The 14,871-nt window shown below is 31.0% G+C and overlaps 1 protein-coding gene across 5 annotated transcripts in view; it reads right to left on the bottom strand.

Moving 5' to 3' along the window:
* The window catches only part of sm (heterogeneous nuclear ribonucleoprotein L), a 195,616-nt gene extending 181,030 nt beyond the window's left edge, over window positions 1-14,586 (bottom strand). For 2 of the 5 annotated variants that reach the window (XM_015317080.2, XM_015317084.2), the window contains exon 1: window positions 14,254-14,586. Coding sequence is in view for 1 of the 5 variants with exons in the window: in XM_015317084.2 (XP_015172570.1) it covers window positions 14,254-14,316 (63 nt within the window). In the remaining 4 variants the exon portion in view is untranslated. The other 3 variants (XM_089174117.1, XM_089174119.1, XM_015317081.2) reach the window with 2 other exon arrangements.
* Window positions 14,587-14,871: the final 285 nt, after the last annotated feature.

The following is a 14,871-nucleotide window of genomic DNA, read 5'->3' as shown; positions in this document are numbered from 1 at the left end:
CCACAAATAGACTTCCGTACTCATAACTATAAATATACAGAGTAACTATCTAGTAACTGGGACCTAAATATAATTTTATTCCATTTGTAGATAAAAATCCTTTATACTGTTTACTATCCAAAATTTGTATTTCGACATTACTTATCAGCAAAACAGATAATTTATTTCATTCATTATTATTCATCGTACAACTAAAAACTAATCTGAAATAAGAGAAAAATGACAAACTTTCTTATAATAAAAAATCATCTAAAAATTAGAAATAATTAAAAAATTAAAATAAAAAATTGATCAAAAGTTAATATGCATAAATATAATGATAAAAAAAATATTTCTTAAAAAATACAACAAATAAATATACAACAATTTTTAATTTATTCATAAAGTTGTTCATACTTTCTTAATATGAAAATATAAAATAAACAAAAAATAAATAATTAAACGAATAATATTTTCTATTTAATTAAAAATAATAAATAAGTGTTATTTATTATTAAATGAAAAAAACAAATATTTATATAATAATAATAAAATAATAAATTGAGATTTTTCGAGTTCTCGATATTTTTGTTCATATAACAAAATGAGAATCGGATAAGATAAGCAAAAAAAAAGGAAGAAAAAAACAGAAATCACAGAGACTGTTTAATAAAAAAAAAAAAAAAAAAAAAAAGAATTCGAACCGTGGTGACTGAGGTTAGAGTGGATCTAAGCGGTTTGCCAAAGTGATATATAACAAGAGTAGATGGTAGGAAAGAGCCAGCAGCAGGAAGATCAGAATTTCTCGTAGAAAAGCAGCGCATAGCATAAACGTTACGAAGCACAGTGAATCAACCAAAATTCAATATATACATATACATACATAGACGCGCGCGACATACACACACACGCACACACATACAAATATATTTATATGCATATATGCGCATAAACGTTATAAACATAACTTTGGCACTGGCGTCTAGCCAACCACGTGCTTTTCTCTTAGCTCAATGGATACCGCCTTGACTGAAGAAAAAAAAGAAAGAAAGGAACAGAAAAAATATCTTTCTACATATATTAGACACACACATATAGATATAATACGTATACGTATATCGATTTGTTTGCCAATGAGTTTCATTGATCGATCCAACTTTAACCTTGTTCCAACTTCCCACAACTTTTCCATCTTCTCATTTCGCATATACAAAATATTTCAGAATAATTATTCCTTATTTTGAAATATATTAAAAAATCATATAATTAAGAATTACGTTATCGTAATCTTTTAATTAATTATATTCCATTAATCATTACTTCTCTAGTAACTATTAATAAAATAACATATTAAATTTGCACAAATGTTACCTTTATTTGCAAACCGGTCTTCTGATCGGTTATGGTAAGAATGGATTATACAGGGTGTTCCGAAAAGGTCAGGTTCTTACTTATACTTCATATTAATGTCGAAAATTAGGTCAAGAAAGTTCAGATAAACCTGTATTTAAATATTCTTTACAAAATTACTGAAGAATTACAAATATCTAAAAGTTTTCAGAAAAGCAGAAAAACCATTATGAAAATTCACATACAACATGAACTTTTAATACACAATAAATATATAAACCGGGATCTTAGGTTTTCTTTACAAAAATTAGAAACAGTAAACCAATTCCAAGAATGCATTCAACATGCATTTAATACTATTTTTATAAGAACAGTAATATAAGAAAGAATTCATCAATTATTATCTCAATGAATGGAAGCCAACATTCAGAAAAAAGGACAAAATTTAGAATATCTATTTTAATTATCAAAACAATGAATAAAAATCTTTGAACACATATTATAATAACTGTTTAGATAAATATTGTCGGACATAAGTTTATGTGAACTTTTTTGACCTACTTGACTTCATTAACATCCCGTATAAGTTTAGTTTTGACCTTTTGGTACATACTGTATGTTTAGTAACGGTATATTTAGTGTTAAAACGACCAATCAACAGTGTCACGCATATGTGACATAGAAGTCTCAAAACAAAACGGCACATCAGAGTAGAGAGTAGCAAACGTGTTTTGGACACTTTTTCCTAATAAAACAGCATTCGAAAATGCCTCTCTGTAGATTCAAGATAATCTTATCTTAATCTTCTTAATATATATAAATTACGTGTCATGATGTTTGTCCGCAATGGACTCTTAAACTACTGAACCGATTTTAATAAAATTTTGCACACTATATGCAATTTCATCCAACTTGAAAGATAGGATAGTTTATATCTCAATTTATAATCGCAATATTATTTTATTGCGAATTATTTGTTTATTAACAAAGAGTCATGATTATCTCTGTTAGTTCGATAAGATTCTAACAGATGGCGGTATAAGGTAGTTCGTTGTAGAGACCCTGTAGGAGGGACGCGCTATGTAGATTACAAGGCTGAAAATGTGGGGGGACAGCTTCCATTGCATCGCGCAGCCATGTTTATCTTTAGTATGTATTAACGGCTGTGGTTATTTTAAGTTTGGAATACTTGTAGTTTTTATTGTGATATTTATGTTTAATTGTTTTGTTTTTTTTAGTAGTTTTCTATAAGTGTAAGTTTAATTTACTCATTTAATAATTACAAGTATAAATGTACAAACCTAACTTATAACTTATTTCGCGCGCAATCACGTAACTACACGAGTTCCTGTCCCCCAGCAATCTACATGACGCGTCCCTCCTATAAAGTCTCTAGTTCGTTGACTTAAAGACGTGTGTATCGGACTGATTGTGAGCCACAGCAACGCGTGGCGGAGTACCCCTAGTATAATATAAGAAATGAAAACTTTTAATTGTATTTTTAAGCTTTTAATAATAAATTGATTTTGCGCAACTTCATTACGAAAAAATATTTAATTATATGATTTTCATCACATCCGAAAAATAAAAACAGTTGTCTGAAACAGCTTATATATATAGAATATTCATACATATCCGACAAAGTAGAACGAAGAATACAATAGGGAAACAAAAGTTTCTCGAAAGAAATGAGGGAAGTGAAGAATGTTTCGAAAAAAATCTCGTCCAAGATGGTTCAAGTTCCTTTTAATGGCTTTCTTTCCCAATGGCCCACGCATTTCCACGAACATTTTTCTTCGTCGTAAGACTTTCAGATGAGTCGTCCCATCAACTTTTAGCCTACCCCAACAAGTACTTTATTCTAAGAGTTCGGAAGAAAATTCTTCACGAGTTTAGATTTTTAAAAAGGTTTTTTAAACTTTTATTTCAATACGGAGAGTAATAACTAACAAAGTGAATAATTTTTATATTTATTGAATAACTAATAAATAATGTGTTGTTGACCGATAAGTGTAATGTCCGAAATTTACTATATTCATATAAATAACAATAATATAAGTCTACTTATTGTTAGTCAAGCCAATGAAATATTATTTGTGATCATTTATGAAACATAGTAATCGATACAAACAAACAAACACACACGCAAAACAATTATTTATTAAGACTTAATAATTAATAAAAAATGAATAATGTATTAAAAATAAAGCTAAATGAAAACATTGCGTCAAAGATTAAACACGTTCTTCTTTAGGAAGTATAACGAAAGCTTTAAAGCCAAAGAGCGTTTAGGCTCGCCAGTAAACGCATCGGTTGCCAGCTCTTGCACAAGACAATTATAATGGGATGACGACGGTCCTTTATGGAAGACCCCCAGCAGCTCGTTTCAAAGCTCTTCTGCAACTTCCTCTAGCCAAGACCTGTCCATCTTTTCAAATTCTCCTATCACTTTAAATCTAACCTTTAATCTTCGATAATTCCTTTCCTATTCGACTTTTTGGAACGCTTGTCAATCTATAAATATTCAAATTCCTGGTAGATTTATTACCATCAAAAGAAAGATCAAATTGTAGCCATATTTATTTTTAAGAAGAAATATAGACGTCATTTGAATTATTTATTTGCCTTCGATGCCTTCATAATAAAACTAACAACAAAGTCAAAAAAACAAAATATATTTGTAAAAAACATTTGTCAACCGAATTAATGCAGCTTTTCTCAGTATTTCGGAAAAATAAAAAAAATAATAAATAAATACATAAAAAAATAAACAAACATCATAAACGTGTATAAACTTTCTCTGTCAATCAATGAACGAAAAAATGTTATTCAAAAAATATTACGGCTTTCTATAAATGTTTTAAGAAAATTCAAAGCTTCATGGGAATGCGTCTGTTCAATTTAAATTTACAAAAAAAAAAAAGGAAGAAAGAAAAAAACAAAGAGGAAACGAAAAAAAATGGCAATGAAAACAATTACAGTGTAGTTACGTAATGCAATGCCTTTATCGCCGACGAAATACTTCGCTAACGAGCGAGACTTTATTTCTGTAGACTTATTTCGGGACGGGTAACTACCGAAATAACGAAGCAAAGCGAGGTTTACCCCCAAGCAAAAAGTATCCACTTTAAGACCGAATAAATTAGCTCTTTACCATTTTTTTACAGTCAATCGCAATTGCAACGTTACGTTAAAAAGCTAAGTGGTAAGGATTGAGAGAATAATTGTAAAGAAACGTGTCAAATCTATCCCATGATTTGAAAAACCATCATCCTCTTCGTTAATTATTTTTTATTGAAATTTTTTGATCGTGAAATCAGAATGATTTTTTAAAAATAAATAAAAAAATATGAATGTAATTGTTAATATAAACCGGCTTTTTTTAACTCTTTGGGGCACGGTGGGACATTTTTAGTCCCACCTGAGAATATTATTGCAATAGTTACACATGTTCATAAGTTTATATTTCGTCTTATTTACGCAAAGCAATTGGTTATTAACTCTTCGTTATTAATTTTTTTATGTTTTTATATTATGTAATACCTTTATTAATAAAAAAATATACCAATTTTGTTTCATTTAAAACGTAATAAAATTTCTATGCAACATAAGGCTATTTTATTATCTGAAATTCTGTGCCGCAAAGAGTTCAATAGTATAAGTTCACTTGCAGTATCAAAATCTTTGTTTTTCTTTTACAGTTTTATTAATTGTAATTGAATGATAATAAAATTTACAATGTTCATATTTTATAACGTGTTACCTGAATTAATTAATATTTAGAAATATTTTGAAATAAATTCAAGGACAACAGTTCAAACATCTCAAAATAAGAATAAATGGATTTATACGATTTTCAATAACAATAAATCATGTTTACCAAATGAAATCAAGAAATGAAGCTTCCATTGATGTGGTTAAAAACTGTTCAATCAGCTGACAGCAACATCAATGCTTTTGACCATACATTTCTACTATCGTATTATTCATTTCTTTCAAATGACAGAAACTTCAGAGTTGTGGAAATAAAATTTAGGAAGAAAGACATTTTATATACTGTTCAGAACTATTAAATTGCGATAAAGAATTGTTGAAAAAGAAATAATTGCCTTTTATATAAAATGAAACAAAATGATATTGTATTAATCTTTAATTGATGACGTTGGGTCACAGGGATCCTACCCGAAAATATTTAACTTAAAATCTTTTTTTCAAATGACATTTTAAAATAAATATCCTATGGAAGAAAATGAACAATTTAAACTTTTTATATTATTTAAAGAAAAAACGAGAAAATCAACGAAATTTGAATAAAATAACTTTGTTACAATTGCAAACAGCTTCAAACATACAACAAGAGATAAATATAACGATATGATAGTTTGACTACCTTACATATCTTAAATTTATCATAAACATTTGACTATCAATATGTCAAGTATACAGTAGAAATAAAATTAAAATACCAATAAAATGATTATAACAATTACCTTTACGAAATATTTTATTTTTCATAATTGTTTAATTACTCTAATTTTTCTTTAACACATAAATTTGACAAAGTCTTTTGATTTCCATGGAAAGGAAAATAAGACGAATTTATGACAAAGATTTTTGAATAATTATTTTATTTTAAATTCTGTTATAATATAAGAGAGAATATATTTCTTAGTCAAGTCAATTTTACGTTGCAAAATAATAGTTCTATTGTGATCGCGAGTCAATGACGAAGATAGGGAAGATACTTATCGATCAATTTACTTTTTCGATTTTACCGATAAACGATAATTATCAAATATCCAATGATAATAAAAATAAATATGTTTAAAAACTAATGTTAAATTTCAAACTAATTGATTGCTTATAATTATGTATCAATCGTAATTAAATTTTATACCTTCAGCTATCCTCTTATGACAGTGATAACGTATCGATAAACGTTAATTACTTGACATACCGAATTTTACTAACGCGCGTAAATTATTAGCGAAATTTATGAAACGTTATAATAATCAAATGTTATTCAAAAAAAAAAACAAAAACAAAAAAAAGAAAGCATAATTAATATCAAATGATAGTTGAATTAAATGAGACAATGTACATAATAGTATTGAATACTTATGCATTAGGTAGAATTTGCTTTGAAGAATGTGTACTGAGAATACAGGTAACCCTCCTATAACACGGTAGATAGGTTCCTAGAAAATGCCGTCTTGTGTGAAACCGTGTTGTAGGAGACTTTTTTTTACAGGCCATGGAGATGAAAAGAAATACTTTCCAACACTGTATCTATAAGACGGCAAGCCTCGCCGCGATTGTAGAAGTACAATGTTGTAAAAAGGTTTTTCGAAGGGAAACCGTGTTACAGAATGCCGTGTTGTAGGAGGATTTCCCGCAATTTATGAATCTTGTTATAGCGAAATCGTGTTATAGGAGAGCAACCTGTATATATATTTATATTAGAAATATAAACAATTAAAAAAATATAAATCAATTATATTTATATTATATTTATATATCTTTTAGAACAACCCAATAGATACAGCAGTCCCTCGATATTAAACCTCTAAGCATTTATTTTATTAAAAAAAAAAATTGAATATTACTCCTATTATTAAAATCATGGATAGATCCCAGTTTAAATCATCCGTATTTCCTAATTACGACATTTGATCACGCAATTCGACAAGGTTGATTCGTCCCACCGCTGTGCAAACTTCCAGGAATTTGTACATTCAGGTGGAAGAGGCGGAACACGAAGAAGAAGAAGTAGAAGATGAAAACGAATGAAACGAGGAAAGAGAGAGAGAGAAAAAGAGAGAAAGAGAATAAGACAAGAATAAATAAAGTGTAAGAGAAGATTTATAAATCTCTGAGGAATATCAATCAAATAAGAAAACGCAAAATGTCGTACGGTCGACCAAGATCGCTCATCTCCGCCCTTTGTACTTTAACATTTATTCTTACCACTTTCAAACAACTCTATTTTCTCTATCTTTTACTACCTCTATCTCTGACTCTAATTTCAAAGATTCCGGCCCAGAAACGAGATATCGTTCGGCCGCGTGCCGTCGCGTCCTTTCAAGAAGAAACATACATCATTAGCCGTCGTAAAGTTACTTTCAGACGGATCATCGTGCAAGTAACACTGTGTGCTAGTATACAGTAGTCAAATGCATACTATACAGTACTCTTACTATAGATACTGTATACTTTCTCACTCTTCTTTAACCTCTTATTTTCCACCAACACCACCACCACCACCACCACCACCAACACCACCACCACCACCACCACCACCAACACCGCCAACACCGCAAACACTATTACTAGTTCATTCCACCACCACATCTTCATCCTCTTCTGAAAAGTGGCCGAGATAAGTTTATTTCGGTTGGTATGACACATCAAGATTCAAATGGACAACGTCACCCAACTTCTCTCTCTGAGGAGACGGCTTGACTTCGCGTTGGCGGACGCAAACGACGCACGTTTTCCGGTCTAACGTATTGACTGTTGCGTACTGATCATGATCATGATCATGACGATGACTATGACGATGACGATGATGATGATGATGACGATGACGATGACGATGATGTTCTGGTGATAGTTGTTTGTGATAGAATATTGATGGGGTAAATAAATCATCCCAATGTGTTTCAGATTAATTTATCCTTACGAAGTGTTTTTGTACATATTTTTGTACTTTTACATTCTTTTGTTTCTATCTTTTGGTGAGTTGTATTTGTTGTTTACTTTAAAAATACGTATACATGTGAGGTAACAAATAATCTGATTATATGAGCATTTCTTTTTTCTAGCGTAGTAGAACAATTCCTGAATTAATGCCCATATATTTAGAAACACTCTGTAGTATAAGATAGTAAAAAATCTTATATGAAAATTTAATACGAAGACATATTGAAATAAATGGAGTTAATGGAGTTAATAAAAGATCAACAATAAAATGTCGACATTAGTTAAAAAAAAAAGAAAAAACAATAATTTAACTTCTTAAACTATAAAATAGTTCGAACACAGATGTAACTTAACTTTTCTCAATAAATCAAACGATATTAAAAGACAAAGATACAATGCCATAGTTCTATCGATATATACATATATATATATATGTGTGTATGTATGAGTTTATATACACATATATTGCATAAACATTCAAGTTAAACGGTTTAAACGGTATAACGAACAGTTACACGATGACATGCTTATAGTTACGGTGCAATTAATAAAGAACAATAAAATTCGATTCGCCTTGGCGAGAAAACGAGCGCAATACTACCTTCAACACATGTACAAAGAAGCAATAATTTATTTTCTATTATTTAAGTATCAATCAACATAAATTTTATATCGTAACGTAGTCGAACTATTAAATAATAAACAATTAACATATTTGTATTGAAGTTAAATAATTAAACACATATATGTGCATATATATATATATATATATATATATATATATATATATATATATATATATATATGCAGATTTTATTAAAATTGTTTTTTTTTTTTAATTTGCTTCTAGTAGTCTAATAAAAAAAAATCCTACTTTTCCTGTAGAAAAATATTCTACAAAAAAAAGAAATAACTTATTAAAGAAAATAACAACAAACATATGAAACAAAACATAAATAATGAAATTTTGTTATATATAAGAATAGTTTATTAGGAGAATCGTCAATAAATATTGTCACCCTTTTTGTAGTATCCCGTGCCACATTACTATTACAATTTTTTACATTTTCTTTATTGCAAGAAATAGAATGTCTGTTTTGTAGATTACCATTATCTCTTTTTAATTCATGTCATTTTCTATTCAATAGCGTGAATAAATCTTTATTGTGTATGTGTTGTTATTTGTGCTATTAAATAAACAGGTAACCATAATTTTCTTCTGTATTCCAAAATTGAAATTGAAATAATTCTCCATATTATAAAACAACAGTGCACTTACAATTGCTGTGTTAAATAAAATTTCGAAAGCTAACTTCTGGTGCAATTTTCAAGTTCTTTTAAGCGAACAATACTACACTGCCATTTGATCTGACATATTCACCAATGATTTATTGTCATTATAGTTAGAAATAATTGCCAGCTTTACATAATTGCATCCTTTTTTCGTTCTAAGCACTATTATATTTATTTATTGAAAGTTTATTGGAAATTGACAAAACATCTCTACCAATAAGTTATTATAACGCCATATGTATCGATATCGATACACAGTTTAAAAAGGTTCCTAAAAATCATTGCAGATCAAAATGATATCAATTGTTACCTCCTCATCCTTTAAGGGACCATCTCAGTGTAAAATTTAAAAAAAAAAACGATTTTTTTTTGGCCTCATTTTGAAGTACATATAGTTGTGCGTGTTCTGTAAAATTTTCAAATTTCAATTCGAATTATTACGGTCGCTACAACCTTTCTTGAAAAAAAGAGATTGGAGCGTAAGTTGACGCGCGCTAAACTTTAAACGCGTTTTTCTCAAAATGCCCTTTTTACAAACAGTGTCACTTCTCAGAGGGAGAGATTTCAAGCTATCAAATTGAAATTTTTTTACTTTATTCTTTATGTCCCTATGAAAGTTTTTTCTTTTTTTTTTAATTCTTCCTATTTTTTCACACGAAAAACTGTTGAAAAACAGGGCTAAATTTCGTACTTTTTCTTCGAGCCGTCGCTATTTTGTCAAATTTCAAGAAAAAAAATCTCCATAGGGACATAGCGGCTTCCCTACAGATTAATAATCAATTTGATTTTTTTCTTTTAGATGCAAACTGCGATCACAATCGTTGACACCGATTGTCCCCATTTTTTTTACTCACTTTTTAAAATAATTATTAACAATAAGTAAAAATAAATAAAAACGAATAAAAAAAAATATTTTTGTATTGTTAAAGAGTGATCTTATTCGGAAAAAAAAACATCCTGATACATTCCTCCTATCCATCCGAAAAAAAATCACGGAAATTAACAATTTTTTGACCGGTTACACTGAGATGGTCCCTTAAGGAGAAAAATATGAAAAACTGTAAGCATGGCAAGGTTTGAAAATACAAAAAAGAACAGTATTAATAATAGGAAAGTTTTGGATAATAGCAAAAAAATATTCCACGAAAAGTGGGTTAAAGACCAATCGAAAAAAAAACAATTTATTATCATAACGAAGATTAAATCACGATCGCGTAATAAGTAGTGTTACGTTATTGAACGAGTGTACATTGACGAGGAGACACATGCTAGTCGTCAATTACAATATAAACATAGCAGATGCACAAATATATACATATGTACAGTGACTAACGAAAGTATTTGAACATTTGCCATGAAATACTTTATTAATTATAATAAGTATATTTTATAGAAAACTTACCGACATATTATTAACATTAAATTGAATTATGATTCTCTAGATTTATAGGTATAATTTCAAACAAATCGAAATATATGTATATGATATGTATAAAGTTTCAAAAATATTTAAACACATAAAACTGAAATCAAGAATTAATGAAAACAAAGTTTTCCTGGTAATAATTGTAAACATTGATTGTCGTTAATTTGTTGTCTTATGTATTAGATCAAGTCATAAGTAAATTCCAATGCGGCTATGTAGAATCTATTTTTCGTATTTACCTACTATAAGTCACCGAAACAAACAGATTTTCAATATCACTATATAGATGAGGATTTAGTTAGTCTTCTGTTAACTTTTTTATGCAGTCAATGTTACATTTAACCGTTTTTCTTAACCACTGAAATGGATAGTAAAAAGTGCATATTCGACATGTAATGCTTTAGGAATTGAAATAAGGCAATAGCACTAAGGTGGCAACAAAAAATATGCAGCGTATACAGTGCAGAACTGATAACTGATAGGGCAGTCAGAAATTGGTTTGTAAAATTCCGTTCTGGAGATACAACCTTAAAAGAAAAACAAAGTGCAGGACGTCGTTTTGACTTTGATGAACCTTTTAACAGTAATATTGAAACAAAATGCAATAGATACGTTCAACAATTGCAAAGAGTGCAAAAAAAAACTCCATGAAAGGTGTCTTGCACTTATCAATTGCAGAAACGCCATTCTTTATCTCATAAAAAACAGAAGTTATTTATGACTCGACCTAATACATTTTTCAGTCATATCCAGTGTTAATGAAATATTACGATATTGATCTCATATGTCCGAAAAGATTTGAAATTTGTGAAAGTAAGAAAATATTAATTGTCAAGTGTCGTAGATATGCGGTGAAATAAATAAATAAATTAAATATAAATAGATCTACTATATATTACATTATTAAAAAATAAATACCATTCAGGTCAACCAAAGAAATTAACGATACGAGAAGAAAGTGCTTTGATCCGTAAAATAAAAAAAAATCTAAAGATTACTGCTATAAAACTTGCAACGATAATTAACCAGAACTTCAAGAAAGATGTACATCCAGAATTACGTAGAAAAATGTCATGTAAAAATGATTATCATACCAGGGTTCCCAAAAAGAAAAGCCATACATTAGTGATATTAATAAAAAAGAAAAGATTAAAATTCGCAAAAGAATTTAATAGCAAAGATGACTCCTTCTAGAATAAAGTCTAAACAAATTTAGAAGACAAAACACTTGAAATATGGAATTCCATATTACCAAATTTTACAGAAAAATTAGTAGAATATGCATTACCTCTTACAAGATGTTATTCGTGGTAAAGGTAAACCTACTAAATATTAAAGGCTTAAAAGTTATCTGTTCAAATACTTTTGTGATTTCAGTAATTTTTATGTTTGTAAGAAATAAATCACTATTATTATTTTACATATAATTCGATTTGCTTGAAACTATGCAGATATAATGTAAATAGTCATACCTCCATCTAATGTTAATAATAACTCAGTACATGTTCTATAATATACACTTATTATAATTAATAAAGTATTTCATGGAAAATATTCAAATACTTTAGTAAATCATTGTATGCATACATCGACGTTAACGACGGATAAAATAGCAATTGAATCCTTCCAAAGAGAAAATGCAATACACCTTTATGTCAGTCTCAAACAAAAGGAAGAAAAGCAGAAAGAGCGAGTAATACGGTGCTCGCGGTCCGCTGAACCAATACTAGAACGTGTACCAATAAACTCGCGGGGGCAATGAACTCGGTCGATTCCGATAATAGAGGGAGAGAGAGACAGAGAGAGAGAGAGAGAGTGCTAAGAAAACGAGAATGAAAAAATGACCAATTAGTGCAAAGAAAAACCAAAAAGAAAAACAAGTAAGTAAATCGTAAGAGAGAAAAAAAAGAGAAAAGAAAGAGAGAAAAGGAGAGAAAGTGTGTGTGTGTGTGTGTAGAGAGAGAGAGAAGAGAGAGAGAGAGAGATACAAGGAAAATGAAAACAAAAATATAGAGAGAAGGATAAGAAAAATAGGAGAGACATAAAGAAAAGAAAGAAGAAATAGGGAGGAGGAGGAGGAGGAGGGAGGAGAAGCAGAAAAGAGAAAAAGAAAGGAAGATAAGAATAACAGAAAGAAAAAAATAAAATAAACATCTCATCTTGCTGTATGTACCAAATAATTCCATATATATATATATATATATATTTCTCTTAATCGTCATATTGAACAAAAAGAATTTGGAGTAAAGAGAAAAAAATAAGTTCCTCCTTTAAAATCTTTCACCATCTAAAAGTCACACACTCACGAATAGAAAGAAGATCGTTACTATCCGGACTGTAACCACCAGTAACGATCGATGTGTGTACCGGCAGAGTAGCGACGACCATGAAAACTACGACGTTGATTATTCGACCGGATATTCGTTCGTAACCAATATAATCCTCATACTACAAGCTAAATAACGTAGCATGGATAAGTAGTTGCTTGGTGGATGGTTTGATATAAATGAATAACTACAATGATAAATAAAAAAAAAAAGTAACACGAAATAAGAAAGAGAAAAATAAAGAGGGGAGAGAAGAGAGAACAGGGAAAGATAGAGAGTGGAGAGGGGAGGAAGGTGGAGACCGAAGGAGATAACAGGTTGGTGCCGAAATTCCACTTTGGCGCGACGCCACGCTATACTGCACACAAGAGCGCGCGTAAAAGAAAAATAGAAAGAGAAAAAGAGAGATAGAGATAGAGAAAAAGGGAGAGAAAGGGAGAGAGAGAGAAAAACGAGTGTTCCGCAATGAGAGATAAAATGAAACGATTTCTCTCTACGAAACGCGCGCATCGCCTATTGTCTTAACAGTGTGCGCTCTCTCTCTCTCTCTCTCACACACACACACACACACACACACACAATTCAACACTCTCTCACTCTTTCTTTTTCTTTCTCTCTCGTTTTCACGACGACAACGATAATACGATGGACGAACAAAACGGCCGGATAAATGGCGACTCAAGACCTCCCCCCTCTGATGCCGGGCGCACTGAATCTGGCTTCTCTTCGAACCCTCTGTCTAGTATCTTTCGTGCTCGCTAGCTAACTCACTCACTCACTCACTCACTCACTCACTCACTCACTCACTTGCTCTTTCCCCTCTTCCCCTATTTTTTTCTTTTTTTCTTTTCTAACAAAGTAAATACATTACTCCTTTTGTTAAAATAATTTAAAGTACCGTGCGAAAAGCACGCTAAGCTCACGTTCGTATACGCTCGTGTACACTCGTATTCGTTCGTGTACGCTTGCGGATGGAGCAGAGGCGAGTGGCTTTTCTCTTTCCCCGTAGACGAAGCTCCAACCGGAGTGATCAATTCCCAAGGGAATAGAAAGAAAAAAAGAAAGAAAGAAAAGAGAGAGAGAGGAAAGAAGGAGAAGGAAAAGGATAATAAGAAAGAGTAAAAAAGTATCATAAGACAGAAGAAATAAGGAAGGTAGTTTTGTCCGGCTACTCACCCTGTGTCCAGATTCTTCGAGTCGTTGCCTCTTTGAGTGTGGACCGTCCCCATTGAAAGCCATTGTTGGTAAATTATCAGGCTCGAGGCCTAGTGAATCTTCGAGAACAAAAGCACGGTTCACGACGACGACGACACGAGCACGTATAACGCACGACTCGATATTTTCTCTTTCTTTCTCTCTCTACTTCTACCTCTACCTACAACTTCTATCTATCTCTCTTCCTTCCTCTCCCTATCTTTCTCAAACTCTCACTATTATTATTTATTTTTTTCTCTTTCTTTTTAATTTGGTTTTTTTTTCCTCAAAGTATATCTCCTGTGCGTTATAGGCACGAGTTATACGGATGGATAGATGGAAGGGCAGGATGGTAGTAGGGATAAAGGAAGGAGAGAAATAAGTGGTATAGGACGCGACACGACACAACGCGTGGCGGCAGTCGGCAACGGCTACGGGATACGGCTACGGCGACAGCGACGGCAACGGCGGTGGTAGCAACGACACGACAACGGAACGAAGACGCGCGCAAACCTTACAATACGAGAGAAGGAGACGAACATCCGAGTGTGGCTTACGGGAAACTGGGGTTCTCGAGAACGGGATTCGACCGCACCGATA

Source organism: Polistes dominula, unplaced genomic scaffold, assembly GCF_049000335.1.
Source record: "Polistes dominula isolate Pdom_NZ unplaced genomic scaffold, Pdom_raw_medaka contig_482, whole genome shotgun sequence".
Taxonomy (NCBI): Eukaryota; Metazoa; Arthropoda; class Insecta; order Hymenoptera; family Vespidae; genus Polistes; species Polistes dominula.
This window is presented reverse-complemented; position numbering and strand designations above follow the sequence as displayed.